This window comes from Alosa pseudoharengus, unplaced genomic scaffold (assembly GCF_046254945.1).
Source record: "Alosa pseudoharengus isolate Yale_2024_CS ecotype anadromous, Long Island Sound unplaced genomic scaffold, YU_APseudo_1.1 YU_APseudo_1.1_scf_12, whole genome shotgun sequence".
Taxonomy (NCBI): domain Eukaryota; kingdom Metazoa; phylum Chordata; class Actinopteri; order Clupeiformes; family Clupeidae; genus Alosa; species Alosa pseudoharengus.
In genome coordinates this window covers 23,648,871-23,668,409 of record NW_027468587.1, presented here as the reverse complement: position 1 = coordinate 23,668,409, position 19,539 = coordinate 23,648,871, and the positions used below count along the sequence as shown (strand labels likewise).

At 38.1% G+C, this 19,539-nt stretch overlaps 2 protein-coding genes across 2 annotated transcripts; both read right to left on the bottom strand.

The window, feature by feature from the left end:
- Positions 1-227: 227 nt before the first annotated feature.
- On the bottom strand, positions 228-4,527 carry LOC143119640 (uncharacterized). The gene is made up of 5 exons (XM_076281261.1): positions 4,488-4,527; positions 2,629-2,926; positions 1,793-1,947; positions 672-954; positions 228-378 (listed from the first exon to the last, which is right to left on the bottom strand). Exons 1-5 carry the CDS (start codon positions 4,525-4,527, stop codon positions 228-230), a joined length of 927 nt encoding a protein of 308 aa, XP_076137376.1.
- Positions 4,528-13,541: 9,014 nt separating this feature from the next.
- LOC143119201 (uncharacterized) lies at positions 13,542-16,055 on the bottom strand. The gene is made up of 5 exons (XM_076280527.1): positions 15,989-16,055; positions 15,225-15,522; positions 14,764-14,918; positions 14,124-14,406; positions 13,542-13,866 (listed from the first exon to the last, which is right to left on the bottom strand). The coding sequence occupies exons 1-5, from the start codon at positions 16,053-16,055 to the stop codon at positions 13,716-13,718; spliced, it is 954 nt and encodes a 317-aa protein (XP_076136642.1). The 3' UTR covers positions 13,542-13,715.
- Positions 16,056-19,539: the final 3,484 nt, after the last annotated feature.

The window sequence follows — 19,539 nt, the reverse complement described above, 5'->3', positions numbered from 1 at the left end:
ATAAAAATGTTAGTAATCCAAAATTTATCTTTCAATAGTCATTATTTAGCTGCAGAATTCAATATAAAAAATGTTTTATATACATACAATTTACATAATATCCAGGTGTATACCCAGATATCATTTAGAAAAAAGGTAGTGTTGTCCAAAACAATACATACATTTGAGAATTGAGAATGTTGAGAGGTTTTGAGAGGTTTTCCATCCTATGTGCTGTTTCACTGGACTTAGTCCAGTGGTGATCCATATACCTCCACTTCACAGAGTGTTAGATACTCTGTACGTCCAGGAATCACCACGGTAACATAGCGTCCCTCCATCCCATGACATTCAAAGGTCTCAGAGAATCCAGCAGGAATAGAGGAGATCACTGCACATCTGGAAATTAAAACAGGATTTGAACAATACTAATACAGTGTCCATGTGCATAGGTCTACAGTACACTATACCATTATTTCAGTAGTCTGTCACAGATTATGTAGAGTAACATACACACATTCACACGCAACACACACACACACACACACACACACACACACACACACACACACACAAAGTATCTCTTCAGAGCACAATAACAAGGACAGTATTACATTTAGGGACATTGGTCACAATGTACTGTAGTATCTATGTCATATACATTTGTCAAGAAATTGAGAGACCATTTTTACCTGGGGTTGTTGATACCATTCTGCTCCAAAGAATTTCCAATTCGTATTTCAGCCCCATTCAGTCTACTGGGAATGCTATCCACAGTGTTGGTGATTACCACGGAGAAGACTTTATGATTTTGGAGCAAATCCACTCTCCACCAAGGGTTGAGATGAGCTTCTGTGTGAGTACAGGAACCATGACCATATATGCCGTCACGATTCCCATCAATGGCATTGTACGCAAAACCATTTGAATAAAGGTCTGACTGCGTTGCTTTCCCTTTTAAAGCCACATTCTCACCTGCATGGAAACAGTGAAAGAACACCAAATTATCTACTACCAAATAATATGCATCATTCCCATGTGTGGAGTGGTGGAGTTTGTTGAAGACCTGTATCTCCGCGTTCTACACCTTGTTAGCCTGACGAGCCAGACCCACATTAAAATGCAGGGTCTGGGCACTCACCGTTTGCAGTGCTCAGTCCGAGGGGCGGGATAATCGGTTGTCTTTCAAATTCCCTCTGCAAATAGGACAGCGCTGAGTCCCATGCGTTTTCCCACCAGCGGAGCTAGTTGGCTAGTTCAAAGTTTTGCCATCTTAAAACAAGCTTAACTCATGTTACACTGTTGGCCAACAGCAACATCCATCTTCTTTGTTTTGAAGTAGCAGGGAATTCAAGCCAAACCGTTGCAACTCTGCCATCAATCATTATGTTAAGCCCGCCTAACGACTCTATACACGATTTGATTGGCCTGATAGAAGTTTAATTTTTCAAGCTCACAAGCCAACAGAGAGTTGCTAGACTACTGTAGCCCTGGAAGCAAATGTAATTTGCTGCCGATAGGGTGCGTCTAGATTTCTAGGCTAACACCTTGTCGCAATCATGTGTGAACACTTGTTCATAATTATACACCAACACACTAACAAATCAAGACAAATCACCAAACAATGATCAAGACACAGCCATACTAATACAACAACTGTATCAAATCCCAACCCCATAGCACACTTCACAGACCCCAACCTGATATGTTTCCTATTTCAAATAAGAAGCAATGAGCATCAGCTACTGTATATCACTTTAAAAAATAGTTTGAGTATTTTGTCTCATGCTTTATTTACAAGGACAACTCTTACCTGTTGGAGCTGGATATCCATACACCTCAACCTCACAAAGTGTCAAAAGCTTGTTGTGTCCAGGCAGAAAAACATTAAGATAGCGTCCCTGTACCCCATTATCCCATCTGAAGCTGAGGGATCTGCCAGCTGGGATGGAGGATATGACCCCTGCCCTGAAAGTAAAGAGTTATAGTGCTTTATGTTGATACTGTGTGTCTCATATTCACCATCTTTATATGAAACAGAATACATCTAATTATTTCTATGAATGATTGTTTGGTGATTAATTCATTAATTGATTATTTAGTACATGTTGTTCATACATTGTTCATACTGCACAATCTATATCTATTCTGCTCTTATAAGGTTTCTGCTAATACACTGCACATATTTAAAGTTACTATATTACTGTAAACCATTCCACCTTCTTGTATAATATTGTCTACACTGCACTATATATCGTATACTGTTTATGCACCACCTGCTTATACTGTGTATATCACATTGCACTTTTCTGCAAATTGCATCGCAAACTGCATTTCGTTGTCTCTGTACTTGTACTCTGAACAATGACAATAAAGTTGAATTTAATCTAATCTAGTACAGTGGACTTTTGCAACATGTTGTGTGTGCACATAGTTGGGTAAGGGTTTAGAATATTATACCAAAACCAAACAAAATCTAAAAGCATAATCCTTTTCACACATTCACCTAACAAAACCACCTAGCTTCATAGAAGTTGAAGATTAATATTCATTATCTCAATGGAAGAACAATATTCATTATCTCAATAGCTTTTCAACACTCCCTGTTACCTTCAGTTATTTAACTATCAGAGCCATTTTGAAACTCACAATGGATTGCTATTGCCATTGTCCAGCAGGGAGTTGCCAATGTGAATCTGAGCCCCGTTTAGTTCCTCAGAGCAGCAGTCTCCTCTGTTGGTGATGATGACGGAGGTGATTATGTACGGGCTCAAAAGATCAACCCTCCACCAGGGATTTGTTTGTCTATCAGTAGCAGTGCAGGATCCATGACGAAAATGTGAGTCACGATTTCCATCAATGGCATTGTAGGCATTACTGTGCCCTGACCATGAGTTGTCAATTAGGTCTGATTGTGTGGCCTTTCCATACAATGCCACATTTTTAGCTGTAAAGAAAAAAAAAATTACATTCATATCACTTAAACAGCAAGATTGTATCATTTTATAGTCTTAGATTATGGAAGTCAGCGTGCCACAGTTTAAAACGCTTTATAAACCACCTGCAACACATGCACAGCAGGGGCGTCGCTAGCAGTTGAAAACAATCGGGGCTTGGCCCGTAGAGTCTAAACGGTTCTCATAATTTCGATTTTGCCTGCCCATGCTGCTCACTATTGGTAGATTAAGCCGCCGACTATAGCCTCATTGTGCCATATTGATTGAATAATATGGACAATGATATTTTGACCATTGAAGGATGTAATGACCTTGATATTATGCTATCTTGATATTTCTGTTTGCTATTAAAAACAAACTATAGGCTATTTAAATTGCAAAGATGCATATTAAATGGTTCATGTTATGCTTAACCTAAGGAAAACGAATCATTGAAGATTCACTGATTCAATTCTAGAAAGGCAAAGTAAGTATAGGCCAGCACTGTATGGCCATGCCAACTACACCTACTGTAGATAACCAACCTGAACTTGAAAATGACAAAAACAACATAACTCTGCCACCTCCTTGTCGCCTTTATGATTTCATTATAGCTTTCTTACCAAATAGGAAATGCAAACAACAGTGTAATAAATAGACAATCAAAGCTTGTCATTGTTTACCTTGAGGTCGTGCCAGAACTGTGAATCCTGACACATGAAGAGCAATAATGAAGAAAAGTGTCTCCATTCTAGGAAGGAAAAATGAACTTTTAGCAGTAATCAATTGAGAAATAAGCACATTATGACAAGTTAGTCTAAAATAAAAAAAAAACGCTTTAACATTATCTTTACAAAACAAGACTGCAAAAAGTAAAATGTAAGGACACTCTCCACTCTGCTGAGTGCTTTGTAATTACAATTATAAGTGCTCTGTAGATCTTACATGGACATGATGGAAATACTCTCCCTCTCACCTTGATATGTTGTACTTCTTTTTTTCATAAACACGTACTTGTATCTCTCTGAAGAAATTACATGTATCTCATAGCTTTCTGGCCATATATATACCACTGGGTCACAACAGTGTTTTTCCCCCTTAACAACTCCTTAGGAGTTATCTTATCAGTATCTTATAAACAATGATTATCACTAGCTTGCAAATGTTTGTCAGAAACAGGAAACATGTACATCAATAACAATATCTAAGTCACGAGGACCTCATCAACCATTGTAATGAGGGTACAATAAGGAAATAACTTTCTAGCAGTTGTTCAAATGCCCCGACACAGACACACACACACACACACACAATCTCTCTCTCTCTCTCTCTCTCACTCACACACACACATACACACACACACTCTCTCTCTCACACACACACACCAGGCATATGCTTATGGTGGGGCGGGGGTAGGGGGTTGTTTAGGCTGAAAAGCGGAGAAGTGTCTCACAGCAGAGTGCCAGGTGTCTGTGCATGTTCTTGTGCATGTGTCTGTATACTATGCACAGCACACACACACACACACACATACACATACACACACACACATACACACACTTTTATTGATACAAAAGGCAAGACATGCTCCAAAATCCAAAAGGCAAGACATTTTTTTATTGAAATCCAAAAGGCAAGCAAGGAAAACAATATCCAAACAAATACTGTGGGAAGAGTCACTGACAAGGTGACAGGTCTGAATGGCTCACATACTGTTACAGGTTCTTAAGGATAAACAAAATGGCTGAGGCAGATTGTTTTGCCTCCTTTTTTAGTCCTGTGCCGTGAGATCAGAGATCATTTTAATCCAGCCAGTCGGAGTACACTCTGAAGCGCTGCGTTGATGTCCAGTTTTCTGTTCTGCTTTAGTTTGAACCCAATAAACTGAGCCTCGTTTTTGGAAGCAGCAGGTATGTTGCGCTGCTGTAGATGTACAAACAACGATTTCCGTGATAGTTATCACTAACAGCTATGTCGTCATTGTTGAGCATGTTGAGAAGATGACCTGTTCTGGAAATACACATGCGCGCGCGCGCGCACACACACACACACACACACACACACACACACACACACACACACACACACACACACACACACACACACACACACACACACACACACAATCTCCCCCCATTTTATGCTCATTGGTCACCAGGTTAAGAAATGGGCTACATTGTAGGCCTACAGTTCAACTTTTCATAAGATTGTTTGTTGAATGGAACACAGTTCCAGGTAAAACAACAATGCTTGAACCCCAATAAAAACTTGTTCAACTGCAGATTTCATCCATTGGGTCATTAGGTGAGATATTCAAAACAATGCAACCGAGCCATAAACAATTCCAGCCAGAATTTATGTTGTTCAGTGCTGCATATGACGTGACAATATGTCTGCCATGTGCTCTGTTAAAAATAAGCAAGATGGCCCTAGATTATCCCTGGGGTCCATTTCTAGAAAGAGTTGGCTAACTTCCGTTGTAATCTTTAGAGTTAGAAATGTCGTTCTTGGATTTGGGGTTTGTTGTTTCTTTTCTGTTGGTATGAATGCTCAATCGCAAATATGAGTGGAAAGTTTGGTGGTTGGATCTATTGGTCGAGAGTAGTCGCTGTTGCGTCATTCATGGATATTTTGCGGTTGTCAACGTTTTGACTTGATTGACCCTCCATGTTCATACCTGAACACCCTTCAACAGAATATTTCACTTATCATTACATTTTAAATTTACATTCATTCATCTTTGAGTGCAGGGGTGGACCAACAGAGTTATGCAGAGTTGTGCAGACACAGCTGCGTCCACAACATCCACTCATTCACACTTGCACCTGAGCACACAGAAACACAGGTTGTGTATTTTTTATAATTTCTATTTATGATGTAGCTCTGTCGATGTTGTAGTAAATGTTTTACCATAGCCTGCCGTCAATAACACTGCAGTGTTTGAACTAAGGAACAACCATCAAACAACAACTCTTTCTAGAAACAGGATACATTGCCAATGCCAATGTTGCCAATGATAGTGATACATTATCCCTAACATATATAGATATACAGTATGTAAGGGATAATATATAAAACGCCGGTCATTATCAGAACATAAGTCCCGACAGGGCGAACAGGACTTGTTTCGTCCTGAAGGGACTTATTTTTTTGATAATGACTGGCGTTCTATACGTTATACCGCTTACTATACGGCTACTTTCCTAAACGAAAAAAATAAACTCCATGATATGTCTACCAGCATAATCTTAAGAGATACTGTACCATTTAAAAAAAATGGTAGTGTTGTCCACAACAATACAAATATTTGAATTAAGAAAGTGAGAGGTTTTGAGAGGTTTTCCATCCTGTGTGCTGTTTGTCTCCGGTTAGCCAGTTAGCTATTCTAATGAGGGTGCAATAAGGAAATAATTTGTTTTTAGTTGACACACCTACACACACGTGCATGTACGCATACACACACACACACACACATACACACACGTGCATGTACACACACACACACACACACACACACACACACACAAACACACATCCTTAGACCCCAGCACAATTTCAATCTAACTAAAATTAAAATACTCAATTGATTGTGATACTTTTCCTATTGCAAGTCATTTTAGGAGAAAGGGTTGAACAAATTGCAACACAAGCAAACTTAACTGATTTTGTATCCTCAATATGTCCTGAGTAAGGGAAAAAAAGCCCCGAAGAATGCCAATAGGGGAAAGTTTAGATAAAGACCTAAATATACCCTATTCATGCGCCTATACAGTATTTTTCTCACGCAAATAGGGGAAAAAAATTAACCTTCACATATCACCATGAAAATTACTGAGTTGATTACTTACATCAAGAAAAACAGAAAATGTATTATAAGTTTTTTGAAATTGTTTGTTAACATGGGCAAACAGGGCATAATGTAATTATGTATAGCTAATGTATAGTGACCCAAAACTAATTGCAACATTTGACAAACAAATTGTACAAGGCATGGAGGAAGATAATACATGTCTTAACTGGTATTATATCTCATCTAGAGGGTATATGCTTATAGAAAATATATAGTTTATGGTGTTTAATTTGTTTTCCCTGGACAGTATAGGCCAAAATGTATCCACTTTACACTAGATTCGCCTTTACAGAATAGAGGGCAATGTATTGTGCATGGCATAGAGGAAGATGGGATATGTCTTAATTGGTGTTATATCTCCTCCGGAGGGTATATGCTTTCAGAAAATATATATTAGGGTGTTTAATTTGTTTCCCTTAATAGTGCAGGCCAAAATGTATCAGCTGTTCACTTGATTCGCCTATACAGAATAGAGGAGTATGTGTTATGCATGGTATGGAGGAAGATGGGACATAAGTTGATTGATGCTATATTTCATGTACAGTGCATATACTTTTAGAATATGTATAGTTTTGACTGTTCTATGACTTTGGTAAAACCATGACCCATGCATAGGCATGCATTGTTAATTATTAATCTTAAACTATATTTATTAGTATAGCATTTTTGCCAGATGTCACAACAATAGTCACTTGGAGGCTAACTGCAGTTATCCCATCTGCACCCTTCTGTCGAATTAGGACATGATCATGTCCATCTTCAACTTTGCCTTCACAATTTTCCTGCATTCACTAACATAAACATACTGTGCTGTCCGATTATTGTTTTAGACAAAAATTGTGCAAAGTAAAGGGGCATCATACAGGCCCCTCTGATTGGACAGACAGTATATCAGTCAACCCCTGGGCAAGAGGTCAATTACTATAAGACTTGCAAAATGATGGACTGATACTTTGTGATATACTGTATGTTTCAGTGACCTCTAAATCAGATTATGTAAACACCAAAACCACTTTCCTAGGCTGAATAATGCCTATGTGTTTGTACAGATGGGTCATTCCGTGTGAAATCACCCAATTTCAGCGCAATTTGGCAGGTGACCCTCTCCGAAAAAATCTGAAAAAAATCACAGGTGTTTGTAGACCAAATCCATGCATAGATCTTAAATAGTATATCTGTATAACTAATCGTTGCAAAACTACAGCCCTTTGAAACTTCAAGTCATTTTAAGCATTGTGGTGAACAATCCTTTTTGTTCAACTTCCAGCATTATTGGCTCTTTTGGTATTTCACACACATTAGTGAAACTATGTGATTAGAAGTACATTTTCCTGTTGAATTAAAAAATCCAATCGGATCAGACGTATCTTGTATACTTTCCCCTCTGCAAAGCTCTGAAAATGGCTATAAATTCATAATGTGAAAAGATATCATCACCTTTGAGGGCTTCTCATTCAAAAAGTATGTGACACAAATTCATCAGATTTTTTTCCTACACATATATGTATAATAAGGTCCTGTCCATGCATTAACTTTGGTTGTTATCATTTTCATATTTTCAGAGCATTTTTTTAAAATTGGGCTTGATTTTCAAAAAGCCTGTTTTCATCTTCTCATTTCACCACGTGGACAGTTAACAGGATTTTTTTTAATTTTACCATATATCATTCTGTATGTGAGGATCATCTGCCCAAACTTTCGGCTTGTTGCTGAGTTTCTTCATTGAGATAAGATTTTTTTAAAATATTGTCTATAAATCCACAAAATTTGTACTGGATCTGCAGTACCACTTTGCACCACATGTGGTGCTCTTTTAATACAATGGAAGTCAATGGAAGAGTAAGAGAGTCACTTGTTTGCTGCACATATCCAATCTAAACACACAGTTTATGGTTCATAGTTGAATTGGTCCAAATAATTATTGCAACATGAACAACATACTACTCATACATAAATCTTATTTATAGAAAATAAACTGATCAAGTAAATTATACACACATAAGACTGACTGGTCATCATACATGCAGCAAGAGGATTTAGCATAATTACCATCTTTGTAATGAGTTTTCTACATCAGCTTCAACCTATCAGTGCCTATGTGAGCACTTTAATAATTTTTAGCCAGCTGGTTAGGCAAAGTCTATATTCATCGTCATATGCTTGGGATGCAGTCCTCTGTGATACATAGACAAAGAGCATCAAGATGGAGATCAGTGCTTTAACAAACAATCAAACAATGGGTTTCTAAAATTCAGTTCATCAAGGTATTTCACTTGATGAAGATGACCATGTGTGTTTCCATCACAAGTATTCATAACAAGGTTTGAGGACTCGTGGATCCAAGAGGCATTTGTAAAAAGATGATAAATCTTTAGTATTGATTTTTCTGCATCTGACAATGCACTGAATTTTAGAAACCCCTTTTTACTTTAACCATATGAACCATAAACTGTGTGGTTAGATTGGATATGTGCAGCAAACAAGTGACTCTCTTACTCTTCCATTGACTTCCATTGTATTAAAAGAGCACCACATGGTGCAAAGTGGTACTGCAGATAAAGTACAAATTCAGTGGATTTATAGACAATATTTGTAAAAAATCTTATCTCAATGAAGAAACTCAGCAACAAGCCGAAATTTTGGGCAGATGATCCTCACATACAGAATGATATATGGTAAAATTGTAAAAAATCCTGTTAACTGTCCACGTGGTGAAATGAGAAGATGAAAACAGGCTTTTTAAAAATCATGCCCAATTTAATAAAAATGCTCTGACAATATGATAATGTTAACAACCAAAGTTAATGCATGGACATGACCTTATAATCCATACATGAGTGGGAAAAAAATCTGATGAATTTGTGTCACATACTTTTTAAATGACAAGCCCTCAAAGGTGATGTTTTTTCACATAATGAATTTATAGCCATTTTCAGAGCTTTGCAGAGGGGAAATTACACAAGATACACCTGATTTGATTGGATTGTTTAATTCAACAGGAAAATGTACTTCTATTCACATAGTTTCACTACTGTGTGTGAAATACCAAAAGAGCCAATAATGTTGGAAGTTGAACAAAAAGGATTGTTCACCACGATGCTTAAAATGACTTGAAACTTCAAAGGGCTGTAGTTTTGGAACCATTAGTGATACAGATATACTATTTAAGATTTATGCATAGGTTTGGTCTACAAACACCCGTGATTTTTTTCAGATTTTTTGGGAGAGGGTGACCTTCCAGCCACTGGGTGATTTGACACGGAATGACCCAGATTACACATTGTGGAACACTTACATGCAAAAACCCACTTGGCTCTATTTAAAGATTCAACAACCATTTCCATTGATTCAAAGGGCCACAATGTAAAATAGACACCAATTTGCAACAAACCAGTCTGAAATAAGCCAAAGGAATTCACTCTTTGAAAATAAAAGAATGTTCCTCAACAATGCAAGATTCTAAAATTCCATGTTAAGTTAGATGGGGTCAGATATTCTTTAGAATGTGTATTCTACAACATTCTAATTACAGTTTTGTCAGTATTTGCTGAAGAATAATGCATAAAACAACCCTAATTTTAACATATTTCCACCAACTGGATTTTCATGGTCTTTTACTATGGTGTAAAGCCAATTGAAATATAAAAATGTGAAAATAAATTCTGTTGCAATTAGTTTTGGATCAGACCTTTGCCTGGACTATTAGTTCCGTTGTGGTATACAAATGAACTATACATCATTACATTATGCCCTGTTTGCCCATGTTAACAAACAATTTCAAAAAACGTATAATACATTTTTTGTTTGTCTTGATGTAAGTAATCAACTCAGTAATTTTCATGGTGATATGTGAAGGTTAATTTTTTTCCCCTATTCACGTGAGAAAAATACTGTATAGGCGCATGAATAGGGTATATTTGGGTCTTTTTCGAAACTTTCCCCTATCGGGATTCTTCGGGGCTTTTTTTCCCGTACTCAGGACATATTGAGGATTCAAAATCAGTTAAGTTTGCTTGTGTTGCAATTTGTTCAACTTTGACCCCTATTTTGGCTTAAAATGACTGGACTATGTTGACACTTGCAGGTTTTCAGGGCCTTGTCCCCTAAATCAGTGCCTGGCAGGCCTGTGTGTATTTACTGATCAGGCTAGCTCGAAAATGAGGTTGCAAACAGGAAGTATGCAGCAAAAAAACTATACTACTCAAGTTCTGCCATGCTCAAGGCCCTCAGCAACAGTTTGACCTTGTCTCTCGTTTAGGAAAGCCAGAGTAGATCACACTCCCATTACCATCAACGGAGCATTTTGTTTTGTTGACAGCTTCAGATTTCTAGGCATGAACATCTCAGACACTCTAACATCGTCATTAAACTCCAAGTGCACCCTCAAGAAGGCACAACAACGCCTTTATTTTCTGAGGCGTCTTAAAAAGTTTGGCCTAAGTACCAGAGCACTTGTGAATTTCTACCGATGCACCATTGAGAACGTTCTTTCTTTTTGCATCACAGTGTGTGGTATGGGAGCACAACCTCCCATGACTGTAAACAATCGCAAGGAATTGTCAAGTCAGCAACCAGGATTACTGACGCTGATCTACCTGATCTCCACGACATTTACACTTCCCGCTGCAAAAGAAAAGCTGATTGTATTATTAGAGACCCCAATCATCCCACTCATGCTCTGTTCTCTCCCCTACCATCCTAGAGACGTTACCGTAGCATTAAATCCAGCACCACCCGTCTCAGTAATAGTGTTTTTCCACAGGTGGTAAGACTTGAATAGCTGATGCACTTTCTGTCTTGCACTATGCACTTTATGTCTGTTTTTGTCTGTTACAGTATATGTCTCCTTGTCTGTTATACTGCATGTGATTGACAAAAAGAGCAAAATGCATTTCATTGTATTGTAGACCTACTAAATACATAGGACAATAAACCAAAACCAAACTTGTTAGGTTGGCCAGTTCAGGAAATAAATAATAAGGAAATCAATTGTTTGTTTTTTTACCAGGTGTTCAAAATCCACAACACCCATGCACACACACACCCACATCCACGTGCACACACACACCACTGAAGGTTATGGTTATGGTTATGGGATTTGGCAGACGCTTGTCCGAAGCTAAACATAGAAGGACCGCATGATGGCATGACCGCATGATTGGTCCAAATGTCCAATACAAATTCATGAACAGATGGAGTGATGTGTTTATTTATGTTTTCTTTGTTGAAATACAGTAGTGTCTTATAGTATTAGATAGCCCTGTCCTTCCGCTTTTTATAATATTGTATCTAATTGCATTGATTAGGGATACATCCATACTGCCCTATAAAGGCAAAAGGCAGTAACTGCATCTTTGGTCAAAAATGAGTTATTGTCATTTTTGGGATATTAAAGACTTCCTTTATCGTGTGGATTAGGAACAGAACAGGTAATCTGGATAGTTATTTAAGTAATAAGTACAGAAAAGGTTATTATCTTAGTATATGGGAGTTGAGACAGTAGTGTAATATACAAACAGTAGTTACAGGAACAGTTGTGTGTACACTTAAAGATTACTAAATGCATGGCTTTGAAATATGTAGACACATAAGTTGGGTGCATATGGTATTTTCCTTGTCCCTTTGTGAAGATTGGCCCACCAATACTTCAATGGATTATTCACCCTTTGATACTAATGGACTATGGACACTTAGTCTTGTATTGTTGCCATGAGAGACTTTCCAAAGAAAAAAAGAATGCTGAGAGATAATATGTCATAACCACCCTGTAATGTATGATGTGTGTGAAAATACTTACCTGTTTACTTACCTTCCACCATGTGTTCCGTTGTGGAGACATTGTTGATTAATATTGTGAAGAAAATGTTTGGGACACATTTTTTTTAGTGGGGGATGGTGTTGCGACCTAGAAGTATTATTTTATAATTTCATAATTTCCTAGAATAGGGATATGCTTAGATTCTGTAGGGGAAATTATTGTAATTTCATTTTATAATTATTCTGGTAATTCTATGATTTATGTTACTGAAAGGTAAAAGTTCAGTTACGATGATGTCATCAGCCAGCGCAGTAGCCTAGTAGAGAGCTGAGCCAAGTAAAGTAAACGTGGGCTATGTTGCTGAGATTAGAACATCTAGAAGATTGTGTGTTGCTTCGTGTAAAAATATAATTCCAACAGAACTGGCAAAATAAAGTTGCTAAAGAGAAGACGGAGTCTGTCTTAAGAGTGCAACATATGCATTGTCTCCAACTGAATGCACTCCCAGCACTGGATAACAACAACTAAATGTCTAAGTAATGTGTGTCATCTAAAACAAATTTATTTACCACTGCTTCATCGTTCTGTCATGATGTTCAATACACGTTTAAACCTTTGATGGTCAACACAATTCTTATCCTGAGGAGTGTCATGTGACATACCTTACACATGTTTGTATTAAGAATAGCAAGACAGTCCTAAATTTTCCCTGAGCATTATCCCACTTAGAGAGGAAGTAGGTAACCGATTAACCAGTTGAGTTGGAAGTCTCCAGAATTGGATTGGAGGAGTGGGGAAGGAGCCCAGGACCACAGCAATGGTTTAGAAAATAGTGAGGACCAGTTGGGGTTTTGATTGGCTACAGATTATAGACATTACATACACAAGACTGTTGTTATTTACAAACATTTTATTTTTGTATTAATTTGCAACAACATCTTAAAATTCATTCCACTACAAAAGGGTGGTTTTTCAATGGAAAAAATTTAATACAATGGCAGATTAAATAGAGTAATATGAAAAATACAGAATTAGTCATTATTTAGGCGCAGTATTCAATATAACAATTGTTATGTACAATTTACATAATATATGTTAAGGTTTATACAAGAGATACCATTTCAAGAAAGTTGAGAGGTTTTGAGAGGTTTTCCATCCTGTGTGCTGTTTCAATGGACTTTAGTTCTGGACTTTAGTTCAGTGGTGATCCGTACACCTCCACTTCACAGAGTATTAGATACTCTACACGTCCAGGAATCACCACGGTAACATAGCGTCCCTCCATCCCATGACACTCAAAGGTCTCAGAGAACCCAAGAGGAATAGAGGAGATCACTGCACATCTGGAAAATAGGATTTGAACACATTTACTAATACAGGGTCCATGTGCATAGGTCTACACTATACCATTATTTCAGTAAGTATATTTCAAGTAGTCTGTCACCGATTATGTAGAGTAACATACAATATACACACACACACACACACACATATCTCTTCAGAGGACAATAACAAGGACAACATTACATTTACAGACTTTTGTTGCAATGTAGTATCTGTGTCACATACATTTAATAAGAAATTGAGAGACCATTTTTACCTGGGGTTGTTGATACCATTCTGCTCCAAAGAATTTCCTATTCGTATTTCAGCCCCATTCAGTCTACTGGGAAGGTCATCCACAGAGTTGGTGATTACCACAGAGAAGACTTTATGATTTTGGAGCAAATCCACTCTCCACCAAGGGTTGCGATGACCTTCTGTGTGAGCACAGGAACCATGAGCATAAATGCTGTCACGATTCCCATCGATGGCATTGTACGCAAAACCATTTCCATAAAGGTATGACTGCGTTGCTTTCCCTTTTAAAGCCACATTCTCACCTGCATGGAGCCAATGAAAGAAAACTAAATTAGCTACTACAAAATAATATGTATCATTCTCATGTGTAGAGTGGTGGAGTTTGTTGAAGATCTGATTTTCTTCTGTCATCCAATCCTTATCTCGATCATTTGTTAACACCTGTTCATATACTAACGCACCAACACACTAACAAATCAAGACAAGATGCCGCCACATTGTAATACAACTGTGTCAGATCCTGACCCATATGTCACTTGACAGACCACAACCTGATATGCATCCTATCTCAAATAAGAAGCATTGAGCATCATCTTTATCACTTTAAAAAATAGTTTGTGTATTTTATCACATGCTTTATTTACAACGACAATGCTTACCATTTGGAGCTGGATATCCATACACCTGAACCTCACAAAGTGTCAAAACCTTGTTGCGCCCAGGCAAAACAACATTAAGATATTGTCCCTGTATCCCATTATCCCATGTGAAGCTGAGGGATCTGCCAGCTGGGATGGAGGATATGACCCCTGCCCTGAAAGTAAAGAGTTATAGTGCTCTATGTTCATACTGTATGTCTCATAATCAACATCATTATATGAAACAGAACACATCTACCCTACATGGGGCAAGGGTTTACAGCATTATATCTAAAACAAACAGATAAAAAATCCTTTAAAACCATGAATATTTCTCACACATTCACCTAACAAAACCACCCAGTGTCATAGAGAGATATCAGGGGAAGGAAGTTGAAAAGTAAACAATATTCATTATCTCAATAGCTTTTCAACACTCCCTGTCACCTTAAATAAATTAACTGAGCTATTTTGAAACTCACAGTGGATTGTTATTGCCATTGTCCAGCTGGGAGTTGCCGATACGAATCTCAGCTCCGTTAAGTCTCTCAGGGCAGCAGTCTCCTCTGTTGGTGATGACGACAGAGGTGATTATGTACGGGCTCAAAAGATCAACCCTCCACCAGGGATTCGTTTGCAAATCAGTAGCAGTGCAGGATCCATGATGAAAATGTGGGTCACGATTTCCATCAATGGCATTGTGGGCATCACTGTACTGTCCCCATGGGTTTTCATGTAGGTCTGATTGTGTGGCCCTTCCATACAATGCCAAATTTTTAGCTGTAAAGAAAAAACAATTTTACATTATCATCACTTAACAAGATTGTATCATTTTATATTCTTGGATTAAGGAAGTCAGCATGCCACAGTTTAAAACGCTTTTATAAACCACCTGCAACACATGCACAGTGTGGCCATATAGCCAACCCATGTACATGAAAGGCATCTGTACACATGACACTTGGCGTGCTTGTACCCCCACTAGGCTGATAAGGCCAATAAGAATTCTAGACCCAGGGGCCACCCTCCCTTCACACTGGGAGTCAGGAAGCTGCACATTTCACATTTACGTAATACCTTAACTTTTACATACATAGTGTGTATGTGTGTGTATATATAATTTTGCAATACCAGTATACAAGTTTAGCAATTTTGCAATACTTTGCTATAATAGTCACAAAATGACTTGTTTGTATTTATGTGAAACAGTGTGATAAATAGACTATCAAAGTTTGTGATTGTTTACCTTGAGGTAGTGCCAGAACTGTGAATCCTGACACATGAAGAACGATAATCAAGAAAAGTGTCTCCATTCTAGGATGGAAAAGTTATTAGTTATTATTTTAGCAGTAATTAGAGAAATATGCACATTACTGTATGGCAAGTTAGTCTAAAATAAACGCATTGCTCTTCATAAAATTATCTTTACAAAACAAGAATGGAAAAAGTATAATGTCATCACGCTTTCCCCTCTGCTGCTATGGAGTGCTTTGTACATTACAATTATAAGTGCTCTGTAGATGGACATGATGGAAATACTCTCCCTCTTACCTTGATATGTTGTATTTCGTTTTTTCAAATACACGTACTTGTGTCTCTCTGAAGAAATGAAATGTATCTCATAGCTTTCTGGCCATACTGTATATATACCACTGCTCACAACAGTGTTTTTTCTCCTTAACTGCTTAGGAGTTATCTTATCAATATCTTATCAACAATGATTATCACTAGCTTGAAAATGTTTGTCCGAAACAGGAAACAAGTACATCAATAATAATATCTAAGTCACGAGGACCTCATCAACCATCAACCATGAAGGTACAATAAGGAAATAACTTTCTAGCAGTTGTTCAAATGCCCCGACACAGACACACACACTCTCTCTCTCTCTCTCTCTCTCTCTCTCTCTCTCTCTCTCTCTCTCTCTCTCTCACACACACACACACACACACACACACACACACACACACACACACACACACACAGTACACACTCTCTCTCTCTCACACACACACACCAGGCATATGCTTATGGTGGGGACAGATTTGGACATCATGGCAGTTAGGAAATGGGCTACATTGTAGGCCTACAGTTCAACTTCTCATAAGATTGTTTGTTGAATAGAACACAGTTCCAGGTAAAACAATGCTTAGACCCCAATAAATACTTGTTCAACTGCAGATTTCATCCATTGGGTCATTAGGTGAGATATTCAAAAGAATGCAACCGAGCCATAAACAATTCCAGCCAGAGTTAATGTTGTTCAGTGCTGCATATGACGTGAAAATATGTCTGCCATGTGCTCTGTTAAAAATAAGCAAGATGGCCCTAGATTATCCCAGGGGTGTGTTTCTAGAAAGAGTTGGCTAACTTACATTGTAATCTTTGGAGTTAGAAATGTTGTTCTTGGATTTGGTGTTTCTTTGCTGCTGGTGTGAATGCTCAATCACAAATATGGGTGGAAAGTTTGGTGGTTGGATCTATTGGTCGAGAGTAGTCGCTGTTGCGTCATTCATGGATATTTTGCGCTTGTCAACGTTTTGACTTGATTGACCCTCCATGTTCATACCTGAACACCCTTCAACAGAGTATTTCACTTATCATTACACTTTAAATTTACATTCATTCATCTTTGAGTGCAGGGGTGGACCAACAGAGTTGGATCGTGTTCAGACACAGCTGCGTCTACAACATCCACTCATTCACGCTTGCACCTGAGCACACAGAAACACAGGTTGTGTATTTTTAATCATTTTTATTTATGATGTAGCTCTGTCGATGTTCTAGTAAATGTACAGGACTATTTTTACCATCAACGTATATAGCCTGACATCAATAACACTGCAGTGTTTGAACTAAGGAACAACCATCAAACAACATGGTGGTTTAGTAACCATGCAGCTAACTTTGGACCCCTGGGCATTATCCCACTTACTGAGAGAAAGTAGGTAACCGATTAACTGATTGAGTTGAAAGTCTTGTTAGAATTGTATTTCTGCCTGCAGGTTTGTGTTGTGTCTGAATTTCATTTTATGGTTTGACAAGGCAGTTTGGACAGATTTGGACATCATGGCAGCAGTGGAGAAGTGGGGAATGAGACCAGGGCCACAGCAAGCGTTTGGAAAATAGTGAGGACCGGTTGGGGTTGGGGGTGACCACAAATTATATATGTGGACACTATACACAAGACCTGCTGTTATTTACAAAGTCACTCCACGTCAACAGGGTGGTTTTGCAATGGAAAAGTTCTAATACAATGGCAGATTAAAGAGAGTAAAATGAAAAATACAAAAATAGTCATTATTAAGCTGCAGAATTCAATATAAAAAATATTTTACATTCATACAATTTACATAATATCCTGACAGGTGTATACCAGCATAATCTTAAAAGATACCATTTTAAAAAATGGTAGTGTTGTCCACAACAAAACATACATTTGAAATTGAGAAAGTTGAAAGGTTTTGAGAGGTTTTCCATCCTGTGTGTTGTTTGTCTCCGGTTAGCCAGTTAGCTATTCTAATGAGGGTGCAATAAGGAAATAATTTGTTTTTAGTTACCGGTATGCATACACAGACGTGCACGTACACACACACACACACACACACTTAGACCCCAACACAAATTCAATCAAAGTAAATTTCAATTGTGATCCCTTTTCAATTGCCAACATTTCACTGCAGCTTCCATCCATTGTATCATTACTAGGTGCTATATTTAAGCAATATAGCACGAGTGAGAGTGGGGTTGGTCATGGATATTCCCACGGGTGTTGTTCGGCCGTAGCCACGAGGCCGGAGGCCGAGTGGCGCAGGCAACAACAGCCGTGGGAATATCTATGACCAATCCCACGATCACGAGTGCTATATTGCTTTTATACAACAATTCTACCACAAACTAAATAATCTGAAAACATCCCGTTATTGTTTAAAAATGTTAATTTCGACATCGTTCTTACGCACCAAAAAATAGTTCCCTTTTCAATAGACAGCGTCTTGGTTGCTAGGTAACCAACATTCCAGATCCCTCGTTACGGGTCTTTGTGGTTTACGTGTCTTCTTGAAAGAAATGTTGAAAGTCGGGCTGAAATCACATTCATATCTAGGTTTGCTGCATGCATGCACTGGGCCATGTCATGTAAGGGACATGGTACTGCAAAAAAACGGAAACATCGTTTACATTGCAGAACCACTCAACTTTATTAATTTATGGTGAATTGTTAAATCGGACTTGACTGTGCACAGCCTGACGTGACGATGCTAGCAGGTTAGCAGCGGTTAGCTAACTATGCTAACGTTAGTTATCTACTATCTTAACGTTAGTTAAGTCTCCTCCAAGTGACAATCATATTATACACAATGCTGGCAATGCTGAGAACAATTAGCATCCTCGTTTATCTTACTTACATTGAGTTGACTGTGTGGCTTAATCCACAGATGTGGTGAAGCACTGTTTCGTTATGGTTTGCTATAGCCTGGCAATTTGCCATCCCCTTGGAGTGGTGGAGGGAGATGAAAATCGAGCGGAAGTACGTAGGAAGGCAATTAAGCCAGGCTAGGTTTGCTAAGGAGTAACCATAGACAGTAAAAGATAGGGCCATTGCTTGAAATAGTGGAGAGCTGGGATGAGAAGTTACATTGTGTTAAATCTTCGCATTGTATCGCGGAGTGATTTATTATTAGCTGTGCAAAGTCTGAGTTGAAATGTCCAGGGATATTCCAACTCATGGAACGTCTCTCGGCCAATCAGAAACAAATAAATAGTTCCATAGAACCCAATTGTTGTATAATTTTCAGC

Bases quoted from the DNA above. Each gene is read 5' to 3' on its own strand.
- LOC143119640 (XM_076281261.1), bottom strand. From the start codon at position 4,527: ATGTCTTGCCTTTTGGATTTTGGAGCATGTCTTGCCTTTT. The intron at 955-1,792 runs GTAAGAGTTGTC...GTTTCCATGCAG, and splicing joins TGGATATCCAGCTCCAACAG to GTGAGAATGTGGCTTTAAAA. The intron at 379-671 runs GTAAAAATGGTC...TTTAATTTCCAG, and splicing joins AATGGTATCAACAACCCCAG to ATGTGCAGTGATCTCCTCTA.
- LOC143119201 (XM_076280527.1), bottom strand. From the start codon at position 16,055: ATGGAGACACTTTTCTTGATTATCGTTCTTCATGTGTCAGGATTCACA. The intron at 15,523-15,988 runs GTAAACAATCAC...TTTTCTTTACAG, and splicing joins AGTTCTGGCACTACCTCAAG to CTAAAAATTTGGCATTGTAT. The intron at 14,407-14,763 runs GTAAGCATTGTC...GGCTCCATGCAG, and splicing joins TGGATATCCAGCTCCAAATG to GTGAGAATGTGGCTTTAAAA.